This window comes from Condylostylus longicornis, unplaced genomic scaffold (genome assembly GCF_029603195.1).
Source record: "Condylostylus longicornis isolate FDR11 unplaced genomic scaffold, ASM2960319v2 ptg000050l, whole genome shotgun sequence".
In the NCBI taxonomy this organism is placed as follows: Eukaryota; Metazoa; Arthropoda; class Insecta; order Diptera; family Dolichopodidae; genus Condylostylus; species Condylostylus longicornis.
The window spans coordinates 147574-168698 of record NW_026578019.1 but is presented as its reverse complement, the minus strand read 5'-3'; the positions used below and the strand labels follow the sequence as shown (position 1 = coordinate 168698).

General features: G+C 31.1%; 3 protein-coding genes across 6 annotated transcripts; all 3 read right to left on the bottom strand.

The window, feature by feature from the left end:
- Positions 1–4236: 4236 nt before the first annotated feature.
- LOC129611497 (dnaJ homolog subfamily A member 2) lies at positions 4237–7366 on the bottom strand. 4 transcript variants are annotated; one of them, XM_055524676.1, is made up of 7 exons: positions 7097–7366; positions 6933–7044; positions 6698–6861; positions 6216–6366; positions 5477–5646; positions 5307–5423; positions 4237–5202 (listed from the first exon to the last, which is right to left on the bottom strand). In XM_055524676.1, exons 3-7 carry the CDS (start codon positions 6764–6766, stop codon positions 4495–4497), a joined length of 1215 nt encoding a protein of 404 aa, XP_055380651.1. In that variant the 5' UTR covers positions 6767–6861; positions 6933–7044; positions 7097–7366; the 3' UTR covers positions 4237–4494. The 4 variants fall into 4 exon arrangements, with proteins under 4 accessions (XP_055380651.1, XP_055380653.1, XP_055380652.1 ...); XM_055524678.1 differs by having other exon boundaries at positions 6933–7020; XM_055524677.1 differs by having other exon boundaries at positions 7132–7366.
- Positions 7367–10631: 3265 nt separating this feature from the next.
- On the bottom strand, positions 10632–13374 carry LOC129611502 (uncharacterized). Its single transcript, XM_055524682.1, has 3 exons — positions 11343–13374; positions 11171–11276; positions 10632–10635 (listed from the first exon to the last, which is right to left on the bottom strand). Exons 1-3 carry the CDS (start codon positions 13372–13374, stop codon positions 10632–10634), a joined length of 2142 nt encoding a protein of 713 aa, XP_055380657.1.
- A 5894-nt stretch (positions 13375–19268) lies between these two features.
- Positions 19269–20582, bottom strand: LOC129611501 (uncharacterized protein F54H12.2-like). The gene has a single exon (XM_055524681.1). The coding sequence runs from the start codon at positions 20580–20582 to the stop codon at positions 19269–19271; it is 1314 nt and encodes a 437-aa protein (XP_055380656.1).
- Between the last annotated feature and the right edge of the window lie 543 nt (positions 20583–21125).

The following is a 21125-nucleotide window of genomic DNA, read 5'->3' as shown; positions in this document are numbered from 1 at the left end:
TTTTCTTCTAATGAAATAAACTATTTACTAGTGCATAAAAGCAATTAAAATTTCAGACTTTGGGTCTAGAAGAAAAACGGCATAAAATATTTGCAAAAATCGGATTTTAGATAACGGTAAATTTTAACGGCCATTTTGTTTTTTCAAAGTTAAATTATAGTATGCCGCGATAGCAGAAGCAAGCTACGGCTTTTCTGCGTTAGCAAAATTTTTAAAAATGCTTATGGTTTCAAGCAGTATACAGTTATAAAAGAAGCATTTTTAAGGCTTTGGGGGGCTACAACTTTTAGAGGGGGGACATAGGTAAAAATTTTCTTCTACGGGTAATCTATGTACATCAAAAATACATACTACTATCGTCACCTAAAGATTGGTTTAGCCTATACGTCATTGACATGATTTCGAGAAAAGCGACTTAGAATTTGAGATTAAATAAAAAAAATCTGCGCGTTGGGATCTTTTCAGTTTTGCTCATAAAATAAGCATCTGTTCATGAATTTGCGTGCAAATTTTCAAGGGTATTCTGCTAACTGTTTAAGAGTTCTTCAAGATTTCCTGAAGTCCTAATTTTTTATTTTGGTCTACATTCGCTTTTTTTGAAGCACTTTGTTCTTATTGTTGGAGTTACACCAAAACGGAGTGGTCCATCTATTATAATTTTGACCAGAGACTTAAATTATGCATAAAGTTAATATTTATTTTTTTAATTATTATATTTGAATCCCTTGTAGGAGTCGTCTGCGGTATGAATATGTAAGCAAATTCTTGCTCAGCTTAAAATTCTGCGTTGATTTAAACTTTTCCGACCATCGGTCCAACTGAACCGTTTTTACTGATGCATCTTCTTATTTCTTGTTTAAGTAAAACAATATCTGTTTTGTTAAATTATTTACTATAATTTTTTTGCTAACTTTTTAATACAAAAATAAATCATTTGCTTTTTTCTTAATATTATGTAACATAATATTAAGAAAACGGTAATATAAAAAATGATCTTTTTTCATGACATTTAAAGTTGACCTACTAAATTTAATAATACTAAATAAAAAATTAAGTAAAAATGTTTCAGTAGTTATAAACCGCCTGAATAATACCCTGCACTTTGACAACCTGAGTTTAAAACTTTGTTTTTGAAATATTTAGAAATAACTTTGATTGCTAAAAGGCAATTACTTGAATCTGTTAAACCACTCAATAGAAACCGGGTTTCATGAATCTACTCAAACCTGTCAAGTCATCCCATCAAAACTTCAGATAACCTGACCTAAAATTGGACACACGACTGCCGAGTTTCATGAATCTAGCTTTAACATTTTTCCAAAAATTTAAAATTTACTTTCGGGGTTGTGTGGCAGCTTCCCGAACCTGTCAAGCAATTCCACCAAAATCTCAGAAATATATCTGACCTGAAATTGGACACACAACGGCTGACTTTCATGAATCTAGTTTATTAATTTTCAAATATTTAAAATTCACTTTCGGAGTTGTATGACAGCTACCCGAACCAGCGCAACCATCCCATCAAAATTTTCAGAATATACATACATATGTAGAACGTAATTGGACACACCTTTACAAATTTTGACGTTAATACCTATATTGGTTTTGGAAATATTTAAAAACAACCCTTTGGGTTTATGGTAGCTATATAATATACAATTTGTGAAAGTTTGGTGTCGATTGTATTATTCATTTTTGAGTTATCATGCAATTGGACGGACGTGCGGACTGACATGTCTAAATCAACGCAGAATTTTACGCTGAGCAAGAATATATATGTATTCATGACCATACCGGAGAAGACCCGTGCAAGTGCTTACAAACTCCATACCAAAGTGAATATACCGTTCACGAAGTGCAGGGTATAACAATCAAACAATCGTCTCTGTAAGGGCTTTTGTACTCCTCGGAACGATCTTAAATGTATTTTCATGTGTAATAACGAAAAATGAACAAAAATAGCCTTTCTTCACAGCTTCAGTTACATTTTTAATTAATTTTTAATTTAAACTTTTCATTTATGTATGATTATATACTTCTTATTTAATTCGCAATAAAGTTTTCCAATAAGCTATATCTGAAGATGTTAAATAAGGAAATAAATCAATCAAGTCTTTTATTTTCTCTTTGAAAACTAAATTTGCTGATGCGGTTTCAGGAGTCTTAAAAATATATTTTCTGGAGTAGCCAATGTTTTCTTTGTAGCTTTGTTATGTAGAGAGAGAACCTTATAATCAATTTCCTGAAATGAAGTTTTATTTTTAAAACATAATATGTACTTAAAATTTCATTTTTATTGTTCGAGCGAAAAACCCTAAAATGTTCAATTCTAATACATTCATATGTATGTATGTACATACATACATACATATATTTGAATGAAATTGTTATTTTGTTTTTGCTTAAACCTTTTCTTTATTTGAAAAATTTAATTCTATATGTTCACCCATAGTTTTAAAAAAAATAGGTAAACATTCAAAATTATGTATGTTTTTACTTAAAATTTTATTTCTAATTGTTCGAACGAAAAAATTTAAAATATTCAATTCTAATACATTCATATGTACATATGTACATGTATTTGATTAAAATATCCATTTGTTTTTGCCTAAACCTTTTCTTTATTTGAAAAATTTATTTTCATATGTTTACGCTCATGATTTAATAATTATGAATTGAAAAGTTATTTCTATATGTCAAACCTTGACATTACAAAAAATCATTTTTCAATTAAAAAATGTCAAGGTTAGACAAAGTTTTGAATGTTATTTAATTCATATTATAAATCTAAAAAAAATTTATTAGGAAGCTTTAAAAAATTATACATACATACATATATATGTACATACTTAAAGTTTTTGTGAATTTTTATTTTTGAAACTATTACAATATTTCTTTGGAAATTTTTATCAAAACTTTTATAATATTTATGTTATTTATTAAAAAAAAAATAAAACAAAAAATTTAAAGAAAATACCACAAAAAAAAATTTAAAATATGTACATAATACAAAAAAAGAAAAATACGACAAATTCGCTCAAGCATCGATCTAATAACCTTCTGCTCCTACTTTACGCTTTATATGTACATATATAGCTACTTCTCAGGTGTTAAACAGCACGGGAAACATAAAAAAGGCTAAAGACATGGGACAAAAGGCGTTAGATAGGGTTTTGCTTCTAGCGTCCCAGAAAAAGCATTAATTCGACGCACTCTCCCCCTTCCCCCCTTCCGAAAGACGCTTTGCGACAGCTTTTTACAAAGTAATACTACATCCTGTAAGTGTAATTTTTATTCACTTTTGGTTGTATAAGTATCAAATTTCTTGACAATATAGTTTTAGGACAAAATTTAATAAGAAAATGTTATTTTATTGCAAGGATAGGATATTTTCAAAAAAATATTTAGGGCGGAAACTCGCTGAAATTGACTTGCAAGGGTAAAGTTTTTAATTCCATTTTAAAGAACAAAAAAAATAAAATCATTAAAAAAAAATTATTTAAGAAATCGCATTTTTCAGGGAACTAAAATGCCAGGTTCGAACCTGAGACTTTTTGCATAGAAATTGTAGGCTAAACGCGTTACCCTATATAGTATTAGAATTAATTGATTATACTTTCACACGTTTTATTATGTATTATAAAATCCAAATACATATGTACGTGCATGGATTTTAGTGGCGAATTATTTTATGCGTATACAGTAATTTATCGCTTAAAGTGCTTATTGTCAAAGGTATTTTACTATTTTATGCGACAGAACTCAAAGCGAGGTTCTAAAATAAGTGACTCAAAAGATATTAGATTTCAGAGGAACTACTTATTTGCTTAATTATATACTTTTTTATTTTTAAGAGCTTCTCTTATTTTAAGTTTTATTTTCAAATATAAGGAAAAAAATACCTACATATGTATATGTACAATATGTGTAACATATCTATGTATGTAGGTATTTTTAATGAAAAAAAGTAAACTTAAAATATCTCGCACACAAAATGGAACACAATTGCAAAACTACGGACATAATACTCATAAAGCTTGCAATGCAAGCAGACACGACTAGTATATGTGTACAACTATACACTATTGTTATTTAAAATAAGTCGAATGATTTTGGCCAGTACTTTTCATAATTTCGTGAAGAATTACTAAAATTAAACTGCGTCTTGCTCATTTATTTCGTTTAATTTTCGGTTTAAATTTTATTTTAATGTATATATAAGATACCTATTAAAAGTAAGATGTTTAAGAATAATTTATTAAAACTTACATACACGTTTATTTAAATAAACATAATACATGAATTAATCTAGAAATAAATGAGAATTCTATGTTTTAAGAAATCTTATTTTATGTACATCTTACGCATGAAAAGTAATTTTAAATATCTGCAAGTAATTACTTTGATTGAAAATTCTGTTTTGGTTGGTAACCTTTTTGAAAATTAAAGTATCAAATTTTTATTTTTTGAAATATAAATCAGTGACAAAAATATTTATTGAGCGTGACATTGAACACCAGCTCCACCTCCTTCATCGAAATCACTATCTTCAGGTTCATAAAACAAACCGGCAGAAGCACTGCTACTATATCCATCATTTCTTGGTTCCAGATTCACCATTTCTACTTCTTCAACATTTTCACCATTTGGCATTGTAAACGGAGTCCTTGGAGGCAGCAACAATTCGAGTTTTTCCATCTGTTCTTGACTGCCAAATTTGTTTTCAGGAAATTTAACATTAAATTGAATGATGAGATCACCCTTTTCGAAAGGATTTGTGTGTAAAGGCATTCCTTCCCCAACGATAGTTTTGAGCTCATCACATTTTATCACACATCCCAGTTTATTCCTTACAACAATGTCTCGTCCATCCAAATGCTTAAAAACATATTCCAAACCACATAAAGAATGTGTTAGGGAAATTTCAACATTTTTCATGAAAAGATCATTCCTAACACGCTCAAAATATTTGTGAGGTTGAAGAATTAGAATGACAATTACATCTCCACATTCACCAGAAGAACTTTGATTACCTTCACTTCGAAACATTATTTTGTGCATATCTTGCATGCCTTTTTCTATGTGAATTTCTAAACTGTTTTTTTGATCTACAAATCTTGTTCCTTTACATTCAACACATATATCTTCTTCAGATGATACAATTATGCCCCGGCCATTACAAGCAATGCATGAACGATTAACCTTTTTCAAAACATTTTTTAATATTATGTGAAAATGTGTGTACAGGAAGGTGAGTATTAACTTTTCCTTCATTGCAAGCACAAAAACCAATCAAATAAATTTACCTGCCCAAGAATGTTTGCTCCAATCGGCTCTATAACTACAACCATACCCTTGCCCTCACAATTACGACATTGTTCTATGCTTCCAGTTCCCCCAGCTCCATTACATTTTTCACAGAACTGCAAGATAGTGTTTTAATTCAAATACATACTTTAGAAATTAAGAATTTTACTCTTCTTCGACTATAATCAGCAGGGTACGTTTTATTACCATTGTATAAATCTTCTAACGTGACTGGCAGCTTTATCACAATTTCACGAACACGCCTCTCCCGGCCTCCCCGGCAGCCGTGTAAAGTATCGAACAAATGCATAAACATGTCTTCCGCCCCGGTATCAGCACCTTATTTTTTCAAATTATATTTATTTTAGCGTTGCTAATCAAGCGTGTACATTTGCATATACTTCATTTTTTACTTTTAAATTTAAAACATCAAAGCCCAATTCTGTATCTAACTAGTAAAAATTAAGTGATAATCATATAAGTATTATGTAAGTATTTTTGTGTAATGTTTAAATTACTAATTATTACTTTTTTATTACTATAATTTTGGTATTATCACAAAACTCCCATTAGGAAACATTTCCTTCTAAAACATTTTCTCTTTTTACACAGAGATTACATCATAAAAGTCTTTGTCTGTGAATAACTGACATATTTGTGGTATCACATAATATACAAAATTTGGTACCATTCTATTACAAGTTTTAATATTGATATTTTATAAAAAATTAACAAACAATTCAAGAAGAAAGTGACTGTAAAAGTAAGATACAGAATGAGCCCTTTGAATCGATTCCACAAATAATGTAAATAGAGCTTATAGGTAAATATTGAATGCATTGAAAATAATATTATATAGGAACTGAATTACAAATATACATTTAAAATTAACAATTTTTAAAAATCACCTTCTTGCAATCCTTTCAAACCATATCTGTCGTAGGTTTTTCTTTTCTCCGGATCTGATAGAACCTCGTACGCAAACGAGATTTCTTTAAATTTATCGCCAGCACCCGGATTCTTATCTGGGTGATATTCTTTAGCCAACTTCCTGTAATTCTGCAAAATTAAAAATAGGAGATAAACATTTTAAATTCAATTCTCTACCACAATAAATTTCTTGCAGCCATTTTTAATATTTTCTTACGACTTAACTAATATTATAATAGAACTTTTCAACTTCATAAAATTTACGTTATTTACCTTTGTTGTAAATTTTCAAAATAAATCATAGATGAGCTTTGAAATTCGTGAATATACATATGTACATACGTATGTAATTCAGCCAATTTGCTCTAAATTTTATTTTTAATGGAATTTCATCAAATACACAAATACATACATGCATTATTGTAATCTCATTCTAAGTTTTTTATGGCCAAATACAAACCTTCCTAATTTCAGCTTCCGGCGCGTTTGGACTGACGCCTAATAATCCATACAATGAATTATCTGCCATATTTAAGATAATATGTAATATTATTTCTGTTAGACTCAATTAATTTTTACTGCATTCAATTTCAATAAAACGGAATCTGCCATATATGTATGTACCTGCATACATTTGTATGGATATACATATGTATCAATTTTTTCAGCAAAAGAGCAATATTATACATACATACCTGTTTACACTGTTCAAATATTCGTTAAGTTGAATACAGGAGTGCGGGAATGTTATATTTTTAAGATTTAAACTTAAATTTATAACTCCTATTTTAACAACAAACATCCGATCTAGAAAAATTACATTTTGGTTGTAATTTCGACATATTTAAAACTTACTCACAATGTTATATTAACAAATAAAATGCATGTAAATACCAAAGTATATCAATATTACAAGCAGCGGTTCCAAAACTTAACATTTTTATACAAGAGTTAACTTATATGCAGGAAAGTTCGCTACCTTTCTTTTTCAAAAGGCTGTAGTTCTAAAACGACTATATCTGCACGACTTTAAAATACCTAATATTTTCCTAATTACGAAAGAAATGTTCTTTTGCGCATTTAAAAATTTATTGTTTATAATCTGGTAGACATCTATTATGCACTCTTTTCCTCCCAAAAATTCTTGTGTATAAAAATGAAAATAATAAGATACACTGCTTAACTCTTTTAGCTGAGGGAATTTTTTCTATACATACGTAAATTGGTGAATGATTGCATAAGTGTGATGTAAACGGAGAGTGAAATTGCTTATAAAATAGATATACTTTGGTTAATAATTTTAAAATACTCTATTGAAGAATGAATTATTTTTTGACAACGTCAAAGTTTGTGGTAAAATTAATTCGACTTGTAATGTATGAAAATTCAAATACATACATATGTAATTATCTTTGATGGAGAAAAATATACTCACGAGACAAAGCTTCATATTTTTTACAAAGATAATATTTAATGCTGTTGACTGGGCTAATTTTTAATAGAGTTCCGTAAAAAGGTCTGTTTTATTTTCGAAATTTTAGTTAAAGTTATTTCAGTTGCAATTTTTTTATTAATAAGCATATGTATTTTTCAAAATTATATCAATATAACTTTATCCTAAATTTTGCCAACCTTAAAATTTTACATAATTTTGTGTGCCTGTTATATATCAGATTTAATGTAGCAAAACAAAACTCATTACATATTTTGTTTTCCTCTTTGAATAAATTTATTTTGTAAGTTGCAAATATTTATACATAAGTATCTGTTTTTTTTTTTTTTTTTTTTTTTTTTATTTAGATTTATTTTCTATATGTAGAGCTAAAACTGGTCAAAATGACCAACCATCAGCTTGTTTCTGTAATCCTAGTCTAATTAAATAATACTTGCTGAATCACACAATTGCTTTTCAACATTTTATCTGTTATTATATTAATAGCTCGGCAGGTGGGGCAAAGAAAAACCTGCAGTAAGGCATGCTTGTGGTACGAGTCCACTAAAATCCAAGAGGAGTATCAACCTCTGAAAAAACCATGGTTCAGCTGGCCCGGCTGATAGTACCATGTAAGGGCTCCTGTCGAGGATTACACGAATTTTTATATGCAATGGAAAAAACTACAGGATTGATTACCCCAGGTGGTACGCCAGTAATGGTAAATCCACCCTCCAAGGAGGTCGGCCTTACGGATTCTGGGGAAGGCCAACTATTGCACTATACAATACCATCGACGTTCGATCAAACAACTTGCGTAACTGGTAGGAGTACCTTAACTAAACGTACTCCTCCAGAACAAAATGTTAAAGTTGGCACCACGAAGAGTACTAAAAATATTGTTAATAATGATATACCAAATGTAAATGCAATTCTGCGCAAAAAATTAGCTGAAATAGAAAATTTATGCGATACGCTAAAGAAAGAAATCATGGAGCTTAAGACAGAAAACGACTCTCTGAGAACTGCTATTTCGTCCTTCCAACAATCTAAGCGAACTACTTATTCCACGAGCGAAACCGAACTAACAGGTTTTGAAACAGATTCGGAAACCAAGAAGAAAACTGCTGTCACAAGAAAACCCGTAAATAAAAAACGTAAAACGAAGTCCTCTCCGGAAGTATTTGTTCCTGCTACTACAAAAATCATTACTAGTCAGGATAATTGCAGCAGAAATATGATTTCAATTGCTACTCCCTCTAACAATGATGTAAATTCCACCACTACTGTCAACCCTACTACCACAGAACTATCTAAAAATAAGGAACCTAAACAACATGTACCACCTCCAATAAATATTGTTGGAATACACGAGCATAAAAAACTACAGAATATTGTAAATGCGGCAATAAAAAAGTATAAAATCACATCATTGGCTAATAACGTATGGAAGGTTAATACAGAAGTTTCAGATAGCTACAGGAACCTGGTAAAAAAATTGGAAAATGATAACATACAATGGTTCACATATGAAAATAAAAATGACAGACCCATTAGCGTCATGGTCAGAGGCCTCCACGGGACCTGTGATGTCCTTGATATTATAGCTGACATTAAGCAACAAGGAATAAAAATTTTAAATGCTGTGCACATCATAAAGAAGGAAAAAGCTACGGATGACAAGGGTCAGCAAACGATCATTAAGAGGAGTCTTCCCCTGTTTAGATTAACTTTCGATAACAAAGAGAAAATATCAAGTATTTATAATATTAGAACTATTCTAAAGATCACCGTAAGAATAGAGCCAGTCAGAAAAACTCCAAGTTACATACCCCAATGTCAACAATGCCAAAGCTTCAATCACACCAAGGCATATTGCAAGAAAATTCCTAAATGCGTCAGATGTGGTGAAAATCATCTGACCGCTAGCTGTAATAAAAGTAAAAATATACCACCAGTATGTGCCAACTGCAAAGGACAGCATCCTGCCAATTATCGTGGCTGTGAAATAGCAAAGGAGTTTCAGAAAAGGAGAATGAAACTTCTGAAGTTAAAAATGCGTAACAACGGAGAACGCAAGCTAATTGATAACGCTGAGAACTTAGAAACCATTGAAACCAACGCTGCTATGAATACGCAGAGCTGTAATCTAATTACTCCTCTAAAGCCAGTAGATTTTACAAATAACACGACAATCCCCCAGTATCATTCATATGCACATGCAACTAAAAACAAAATAACTACTGAGAACACCTCTTCAATTGAGAGAACACTACAGTTAATTCTGCAGAAATTTGATGAACAAAAACGATCAGAAAAATCAATTTATGTCAGTAGTAATGGGGTCACCTGAGCATGGGAAAATAATTATGCAAATGAGGCGCGTGCCACCTAGGTGCATGGCCTTTTTATTGCATATTTAATTATGACTGCATTCCTGCATGCTTGAATAGTTAATTATAACTGGATTCCTGCATATTAAACGAGATGAATGACTTAACAGCCGGTGGCGTCAGGTGCACATGCATGACCCCGGAAGTGCACATGGTATATAAATGACTAAATGCAATGATTCAGATGAATGAATGAATAATTGCACATATGAGGTCACGACATAGGAAGGTCATCCAGATGCAAGAGCGCACACCTATGGATCACGCCGAAGGTCGTTGAAGCTTGTGGAATGCGCGCGCCAGGTTTATTATGCAAATTAAGCCGGTTTGTTTTTGTTTGTTATTACACGAAAGCTTTTTTTTTTTACTTGTTATTGTTATAATAGAATAGTGGTTATTTCAAGTGTAAGAGGAAAATAATTTATGCAAATGAGATCACGTATATGGGGTCACGACATGGGAAGGTCATCCAGATGCAAGAGCATTCCAGATTGTGGAATGCGCGCCAGGTTTATTATGCAAATTAAGCCGGTTTGTTTTTGTTTGTTATTGCACGAAAGCTTTTTTTTTTACCTGTTATTGTTATAATAGAATAGTGGTTATTTTCAAGTGTAAGAAGAAAATATGTACATACATGTGTACATGTTTTAAAGCTTTTTTTTATTGAGAAAGAAAAATCAAGTTCAAGAATAAGAACTCAGGTGTGGTATGTTAAGATTAATTTTTATTTTTCTAATAAAAATGAAATACAAATAAAATGACACGATTTATGTAAATTTGTCTACTGGTGCAAATAATATTTCAGAAGAAAAATTAAATTGTACAATGTAAATTTCCAATTCAATCAAGGAAGTCGAGATTTGCAAAATGTATAAAATACTATTGCAAATAAATTATTAATAGAGTTCTTACTACTTTGTGTGATGCAAATTATATACATTAAATAAATAATAAAAATAAAACAAAATTTACAATATATCATTTTTATTTATCAAGTTATTTTTTTATTTCAAAATAGACATTTTATATTCTTTGTATACTTTTTTTTTTATATCCAAACGGAAAAGAACTATAATTTTCAAAAAATTTCCGTTTTTCTGACACTTGCCTGTATGTTTTTATTTGTGGAGCTGTTATAACGTTGTGTTGATTATTTCTTACGAAATTTGAAGTTATAATTTTGACACCTTCCTTATCATTATTTAAAACAAGATCTTTAATTTTTTCAAAGTTAATAATTTCAGAATTTTCGTAAGTCATTTTTATTCCTTTAACTTTACATGTTGCTACCTGACTTTGACTTTTTGTTGAATACACTGCGTACCCGTAATTTTTTGGTCCTCCAGAAGCAAATTCAGTTATAAAACTACCATCGCCATATGACGTGAGCTCATCTGTCATGTCCCCGATGAAGTTACCTAACGGTGGTTCGTATTCACCTTCTTTTGAAATAAATATAATAGAATCAGTATCGTAATACAACACTCGGTTTTCCAGCTTTTCTAAATAACTATAGAGCTTCAATCGTGCTTGTGCAGTGGTGTAGCTTGCTACGCATACATTTACAGTTTTCAATGGTTTTATTTCATCATGCTTAAACTTCCAATTAACAACCAAAGTCTCATCGTTTATAATCAATATATGATGAACTTCCTTGTTTGGATCAGTCATTAGTGTATAAAAATTAGCTGGAGTCTTAATTATTTCTGTCTGTGTTTGGTTTTCTTTTTGTCCAAATTTACCCCAAAATGAATTTAATATAAGTTTTGCAACTGATCTTTTTCCAGGATTTGCACATATTTTATTTTCGTCTAATTTTATGTTTTCCCTTTCGAAGAAGTCTTCTATGTATTGCTGTTTCAATTCTTTATTAACACACGTTTTAGGCCAGTCTGATGATTCTTGTTTTATTTTTAAAAATTTATCCATTATATCAGTAAATAACCCAGGTTTAGATGAAGTTTTATCATATTGCTGGACTGAATATTTCCAAATCTCGTGAATTTCTATTATTTTGTATCCCTTTGTTAAAGCTTTCACCACTTCATCTATAACCCAAGTACCATTCAATGTCCTTTTGTTGTCAGCATGTGTACAATCGTCCATATTTTTTTCTTCACTACATGTAAAGCAAAGAGTAAAGATTAGTTTATTGTTTTGTTTTATTGGAAGTACTGGGATAAATAAGTCTGTTGGAGGAAGAATGGAGCACTTTATTAATCCGTCTGTAGTTTTCAAATTTTGTTTCATGCATTCATCGTTTCCAACAATAATCTCTGGGTGTCCGATGGGAAATTTACCATATTTACAAACATAAGGATAAAGAGAACAAACGTCAATATATTTAATTTTTTCATTTTCCATAGCTTTGTAGTAAGTAACTATATTTTCAGTTCGTCCACCAAAGAAAGAGTCCCGAGGATCAAGTGGAAGATTTATTAAAATAGGATGATCGTTTAAATAAAACATATCTGGGTTATCAATCAATTGTTCTCTAAATTCGCACTCCCATTTTTCAATGACTTCATAACCAAATAAACGCAGTCGGGCTGACTTTGAAATTGTAGCTTCATATCTTGAATTTAGCGTGTCTGTTGCGTTTTTTTCTAATGGTTCGTCACGCCTGTAAGAAAAACATTTTGGATGTCCATGATAGTAGCATCCATGAAATTCAAAAACTTGATTGGTCTCTTCACAAAATCCATCTACTTTTAAATTATTTATGATAGCTTCTTTTTGTTTACCGGCATGTTGGATATTAATTTTTCGCTGGTCTTCTTCCCAAATTAACCATTGTAAAGCTATTTTTGATTGGATATCTGTAAATCTATATCCATTTTTTGGTATTAGTCCTATTGTTTCAGCTTTGAGAAAGTTCCGTCGAAAAATCAAATTGCAAGTTGATGCAATGGTTGTAGCCTCAGTAAACGGACATACATTGTTATCTTTTAGTATAATATTTCTAAACTTTAAACAAGCTTTCGTTAAAATAATTACGTCGTTTTTACAGTATTCTACAATCTCCTTTCGCATGTTAAATTCGGTGTTTTTATTTTCATCGTACCATTTAAAGAAAATTAATCGTTCTGGTTTTGACATTAAGTTTGGATTGTAGTATTCATGTGGTGGTAATGGTCCAACGTATTCTTTGTTTTTTTCTGTATTGAATAAGTGAGGAAAATATCCTTTCTTTAAATTAACTGATAAATCGAAAGCTTTTGGCAGTTGAGCAAGTGGCATCGGTAAATAGTTCAACGAATCTAAAAATCTAATGTTTGATATTGACATTTGGATTATTTTTGTACCTTTCATTATTAGCTGGGCTCCAAATCACTTTTAAGTAATAACTCATTTAATATGAATTGGTGATCAAAACTCTGTCCATTGTGTGCAATAACGGTTACTGTTTTAAATTCTTTTGACAATTTGAAAACGCAACCAATAAAGCTTAATATTACATTTGTATCAATAACTGTTAATCTATATTTACACTTTGAACAGAAAAATAAATTCTCTTCATTTATACAATTATGGCATCTCGTTGAAAAAACACATAAATCTGCTTCATGTAATTTTGCGTTTTGATTATATTTTTCATATACAATTTTTTCTTGTCTAGTTTCCAAATCGTAAAAAATAAAGAGAAAATTATCTATGTTAGGTTTTTGTTTGTTAACTGTAATGTAGCAAAAATGATTTTGTTCTACTTGTTTTAGGCAATTCTTGCATATTTTTGTGTTGCATTTATGTGTTCCATATTTAGTAGAATAATTCTTAAAGCATGTTAAGCATTTACGCAAATTTATACAAATATTTTTAGTTACATGATTTTCAAAACATCTTAAACCTTTAAATGTCCGTTTACATGTTAAACAGGATATATTTTCAATAACGTTTTTGCAAGCAGGTGATTGCTGACAACATTTACAGCGTCCTCCACACATATGTCTATCTATAGTGTTATATCCGATATTACATTTTTCACAATAATAAGTTCTACAAAAAGCTGAGGTAAGAGAGGTAATGACGTTGTAATGCCTATTATAATAAAGAAGATTTATTCGTTTGCCCTCAGTTTTTCCTTCAAATATTATATTTTTGTTGTTGCTATAGTCATAAACCACTATGTTGTATTTATCACCAAAGTAATCTTGAATTTTCTTCAATTCAGGTATTCCAGAGCCACTTTCTTTGATATTCAAATTAGTATCTTTGACAAGTGTTAAAGCCAATTGTTTTTGAATTTTTTTGACGTCCATGCAAATTTTTTTATAATTGGGCTCTTTGTCAACAAAAGCTTTTCCTACCATAATAGCACGTGGTAGGCAAAGACTGTCTTTATTTTTTATGGTAACAATGCCTTTTCGTTTTAGACATTCTTCTTCAAAAGTAAGATATTTTTTTACCCTTCCTTTTCCTGAAGGTAAGCGAACAGTTGTAATTGTTATTTCGAAAGAATCAGGGTTAATTCCTTCTGTATTGCTTTGAAATATTTTGAATATCAGTTCCCAGATATCGTCAAACTTTACTTCACTTGCCTCTTTAAAGTTCATCCATCCTGGTGTACGCCCTTGAAAGTTGTTGCCGTAAAACGTTATCCCAATTAGGTCCGTTGGAAGAACGTTTTTTTACTGCATATTCAATTACTTCATTGACTCCTTCTTTGATTTTTAACAAACAATCTTCTTCTTCTGGTGAAGCTTTTAATTTGAAAATAACTTTGTTTGCCGTTACACCAAATTTTTTGATATATTGAGTTTTTTCAGCAATTTTATCAAATTTTGGGGTGTTTTCTTTTAAAAATTTATTTAACATCATTTTTTTTGCCATGTTGTTAGTTACTTTAAAGTTATAATTATTCTAATAATATTTTAAAACATTATCAATTTTATATGTTAAAAAATACTTTGTGGAATGCGGATCTTGTTTATATTTTTATTAATCTAGATAACTGCAGTTATAATTGCAAGGTCAGGTGTTTCCATTTTTATTAAATTTACATAAAAAATTAAAACACAATTAAAAATTCTTAGTATAACACTTTTTTGGAATGCGGACCCTTGTCTTATAAAACATTATCAATTTATATATGTAAAAAAATACTTTGTGGAATGCGGATCTTGTTTCTATTTTTATTAATGTAGATAACTTGCTAATTACTGTTGCAACAATATTCAAGGTCTTATTTTAAAGTAAGTATTTTTGTTTTAAGTAAAATAAAAAATAAAATACAATTAATAACTCTGTTATTTTATGTTTAATAACATAAAGTTTACATAAAAATTCTATTATTAGTATTTATTGCAATGTATAAAACTTGCTATTTACAGGTGCAGCAATTTTCAATATAATCACATTTTAAAATGCATGACGTGTCTATTAAGTTTTAATGAAAATTCTAATTAACTATAACGTAAATTTTTTTATACAAATGAAAGTGCATTGCAAGTGCAGGATTATATAAAACGTGACATAATTTTTTTTTTTTTTATAGAACTAAAGAACGTACAACTTTTCTTTGTTTAATCATGTGTTAAATATACCGCTCCTATTATAATCGTGTTTCTAGTTTTATTTAGAAAATCATATTATTTGGCGGGGAGAGAATTCTAAAGTAATTTCTTGAGTATATAAAGATTTAATTTTTGTTATACTTCAGTCAGTTTTCTTTGAAAAAAAAAAACATTAGATATACATATACCCAAAACAAATGGTAAGATTCTTTACCTTTATTTTTCCCAACTTTTAATTTGTTTTTCTCTAGGCGTCTTTTCTGGAGAGTTTAATTGCAGTAGGAAGGGGAGACAATGCAGATTCCTACAAGAAATTAGATGACCTGATCCTGAGGAAACTTTATAAAGTAGTGAATTGGCGATTTTTGAATAAAAATAATGGAGACACTGTGGTTCTCTGTGAAGTGGAGAGTCCGGACGATAATTCTCGGTGCACCATATTCATGCCGGACAGGTTTTCAAAAAAAGTAAGAAATCAAGAAGAATTAGATTACTTGAATACCAACCCTATGAACATCAAGTATATTGGTCGAGACGCCGACCGATGGAATATGCTATTATTCGAGCTTATTCCTGTACTGCACTGTACTGAACAAAATCCAGCAAAAATACGAAAAGTTTAAATAAAAACAAAAAAAATAAAAATGTTTTTTCTTTGCCATTGTTAAATTACAGCATTCTTCTTCTTTCATATGACTACAAAAAAGGCGCCGCCTCGGGCCGAGCGGCGTACGCGCGTACGCGCGTAAGCGATGCGAGCCGGACCTTAAGTGGCCAGAGGGTGAAAACTTGAGCGGCTAGAAGGCTAAAACTTAAGCGGCCAGGTTCCTAGCAACAAAGTTGCGTCTCGAACCTTAAGCGGCCAGAGGGTGAAAACTTGGGCGGCTAGAAGGCTAAAACTTAAGCGGCCAGGTTCCTAGCAACAAAGTTGCGACCCGGACCTTAAGCGGCCAGAGGGTGAAGACTTGAGCGGCTAGAAGGCTAAAACTTAAGCGGCCAGGTTCCTAGCAACAAAGTTGCGACTCGGACCTTAAGCGGCCAGAGGGTGAAAACTTGAGCGGCTAGAAGGCTAAAACTTAAGCGGCCAGGTTCCTAGCAACAAAGTTGCGACTCGGACCATAAGCGGCCAGAGGGTGAAAACTTGAGCGGCTAGAAGGCTAAAACTTAAGCGGCCAGGTTCCTAGCAACAAAGTTGCGACTCGGACCATAAGCGGCCAGAGGATGAAAACTTGGGCGGCTAGAAAGCTAAAACTTAATCGGCCAGGTTCCTAGCAACAAAGTTGCGACTCGGACCTTAAGCGGCCAGAGGGTGAAAACTTGGGCGGCTAGAAGGCTAAAACTTAAGCGGCCAGGTTCCTAGCAACAAAGTTGCGACTCGGACCATAAGCGGCCAGAGGGTGAAAACTTGGGTGGCTAGAAGGCTAAAACTTAAGCGGCCAGGTTCCTAGCAACAAAGTTGCGACTCGGACCATAAGCGGCCAGAGGGTGAAAACTTGGGTGGCTAGAAGGCTAAAACTTAAGCGGCCAGGTTCCTAGCAACAAAGTTGCGACTCGGACCTTAAGTGGCCAGAGGGTCGATTCTAAAGATCTAAAATTGAAAGTAGTAAAAGTCCAGTTTACCAATATTTTTAAAATATATCATTTTTTTTTATTAATTCCATATAAATATTGATACAATTTTGAACAGCGCATCTTAACTTATTTTTATTATCATGGTGGTGAGGACATATGCAGGTGTAACTCCGTAATTTCTTTAAGGAAGGAATAGAGTCACCAAGGTCGACCACTTCTGCTGAACCCAAAATATACTTGTCCAAATATTCTTTCTTTTTGATTCCTTTGACATAAATTTTATTGAAGGATTCAAAACAAGTTCTTAAAATTTCTGGCACCTCGCAATACTCAGTAATGCCGTCATCCCATGACAACCCATTAATTTCTTTTTTATTAAAAGTGCTTTGGTGTCTGGCATCACTGTGCAATTCGTTGCTTGCATAAGGCGGTCGAAAAATGTAATATATGGGCATAAAACACCCGTCAGCTATCAAGCTGAGTTCTTTTAAGAAATATTGTCCGTTGTTTCCAATGACAAATTGCAAATCTGCTACCGCCTTGCTCATGTTTCTCTACCAACTAACATTTATGTCGAAAATTCAATTACGTTTATATATATATTATTCTATCCCCACCCACTTTTAAAGGTTCCTGTAAATTTTTAAAAATAAAAAAACAAAATATTTTAAAAAACATTTGATTTATTTATTGTTGACCAGTATATTTTTTCTGGCAAAAACATTGGAATTTCGTAAAATAATCTAGAATAATTGCATTGAGCTATGTGCAAATTCATAGGTATATAAAATTCTTCTTGATTCAATCTTAATTTGTTATTTTCAATACATTTATCGATATATCTGTACACGTATTCTCTAACATTTAGTTCGGCACCATTATTATAAGACATCACAGCTTGTAAAAAATCTAGCATTAAAGAAAAATGCGTATATTCATCCAGCTGTAGCGTAATTTTTTTAATTTTTCCGTCATTGTGAAATGTTAGAGGAAATCCTTTTGCTGTTAATTTTGTTTGACTGTTAATGAAATCTTGATAAAATTTGCACCATTCCAAGTAATTCATCACACAAATGACTTTATTATGACGTTGAAAGATTATTGATGCAGCAAAGTTTTCTATATTAAATCCCAATGATATTTTTGTTCTTTGTTTTTTATCCAAATAATATGTGTAAGATAAAAACAAATTTGGTGCCAACGATAAATCGTTTTCATGTTTCCCAGTAATTGCCAAGTTTGATTCTTGTTCCATTGTTATTTAAACTGAAGAATTTGTTTTATGAGCTTGTATTTATAGTTGTTTTCGGAAAATTGTATGAAATATTTTTTGCACTTTTTTATCGTTTTTAAGTGGGGATATTGTGTTGAACAATTTAAGAAAATCTCTCATGCTTTTACAGGAACATCGCATCCACAAATATACACAACAATATTGCCCACATACTGATGTAAAATCGCTTTGTAAACGTTTATTATTGTAAACAAAACATTCTGATTGATTTCGTAAAAATTTTATTATTTCACTGTAAAATGGAGGATTTCCAAAAGAATCAAAATATTCAGCACAGCCTTGAATCGGTACAAAAATTGCTAGCCAGTGAGTTCCCTTTTGTTTAGAAGTGTCGGAGTTCACGATTAAAATTCCTGGTTTTGAAATAGTTTTCGGTATTTGATCAAGAGCAAAAACACCTTTAAACAATTTGCGTGTTAAATAATTAGATTTAAGAGCTTTCGAAATCTGAAGTGTATTCATTTTTCGATATTTTGGAAATATCAATTAGATTAATATTTCCTATTATATGTGTTGTTAAAAATTCTGCTTTCAGTTTTCCATTTGTTAAGATTATATCAAACTTTCTTAGTGCATCTATTAAGTTTTTAGTTGTATTTTTATTATCAATATGTCCAAATGAGTAATTTTCAATATCTGTTATTTTTAGATCTTTTATAGGAAATTTATACTTAAATTCTTTAACAACAGTTTTACATTTTTCTTTTATTCCAGCTATAACAATATTTTTTACAAAAATTGTATTGTTGTCATCCGTACAGAACGACATATCTACTAAAGCACACGTCATTGTGAAATGGAATAAATTTGCTTTGGTAGTTGTCCTTTTATATGTTTACGTAGACGTTTCGATTTTTGTCAATTTCTATGCTTGCATCAAATTCAGCAAAAACAATGCAAGTCAATGTTGAAGATAACGGAGAACTAAGTTTTGCTTCAATTTTGACAACTCCTTGGTTCAGGAGTGCTTGACATGTGTCGGTCCCCAAACCATCTGGTGATAAATCGAAAGCAAGAATTGTGTATCCTTTTGTAAAAAGCTCTTTTGAAATTTGATGACCTTTGTCAGAATGATGTATGCCTGTTCCACTGAATAGCGTTAAGTACGCCCTCGAATTGCAGAAATTGTGTGTTGAGAAACTTGTTTCAATTGGTGAATTGGGAACTGGTGCGCCATTTACATAAAGTTGAAATTGTGTCAGATTTTGATGATCAAAATAATAAGGATTTTTTGACCTTTTTCCATTAAAATTTTCATTGCTTACCATGCAAAATACAATAGCATTTGGAATCTGTCCTATAAACACATTGTCTAATGAAATATTGGATGTATTTGCCGGAATGGTAAATGTTTTAATTTCACTTCTAATATACGGATATTTTGCATTTGCTTTTTCAAGCACTGTATTGTGTGCTAGCAATATGTTTGGGTTAATTGTCAAATGTTTCATATATAAAGTTGCTTCAAGAATTTTCAGATAACTTTCATCAGTATCATTGAAAAAAATAAAAAAATCTTGTTTTTCTAATGTTAATGCTATTCTAATGTCAACGTTATTTATAAGTAATTTTGGTGTATTGAAGAAATCCACATGCAATTTCCCCATTAATTCTACAATTGCAGAATTGCTATATAACTTTTGTCTAGACTTAGAGCCGGAATTATTTGAATCATTAACATTAGGCTTATCCAGTTCCCAACCGGATGCTTCCAAATGAGTTTGACTGGAATCTGTCCCATAATTTAATAAAGTTGTTATATATGCTTTATAGTTGTACATAGAATCAGAAGGAGTTATATTTTTTCCATTTAATGTTACAGTGCATTGTTTAATCATTGAGTGTAATAAATTATTTACAACACTAGGCTGAGGAGCAAGTTTTACATCAGCCCCCGTTCCTATTTTATCACTTGTGCTCCAAAGCGATCCATCTTTTTTTAGCATTTGAACTTTGAATTTAATATATGTCGCAGATAAATCACGATAAGTATCTCCATTTCCAAGCGACACAAATTCTATCGTTGAAGGTGACGCTTCTAAGGAAGCTAGTGGATTGTACGCGACTTCTTCTGAATGTAGAATACTTGTTTGTACAGGTAATGAAGCAAAAAGATCTAGCTCAGATTTCATACATTCCATTTTTAATTAAATATATCAGAGGTTTTGTTTTGCTTTTTTCGTGGTTTTTTACTTGACTGTGACTTTTTATGCGATGCTTGTCTTTTTATAGCCCGTCGTCGTCGTCTTCCACCATACATTGAATGCAATTGATTGACAACTGATTTTCGTAAATTTTTTATTCCTCCTTTACCTTGATCAATTACTGTCTCTTTTATATTTGCACCAGATGCTATATCATTAAGAATATTTGTACCTGTAGTTAAAGCTTGTTTTTTAACAAGATCCCAGCCCGATGAAATAACTGGTTTTAAGTACCGGAGCAAACTTCCGAATAAGTTTCCAAAACTACGACCTCGCTGTAGAGCTGGATAAAACTGTAACAACGGTCCGATGTCATTGATTCCTCCCCCCACTTGTGAAGAATAATATTTCACATACGCTCGTTCCATATCTGAATAAACTTGTTTTTATTTATGTAGAACTATTTATATTGTTTTACTTTTTGAAGTGTAACACAATTTTAGTCGGATAAAAATTTGGTACAAAATTTATTGTTTCACC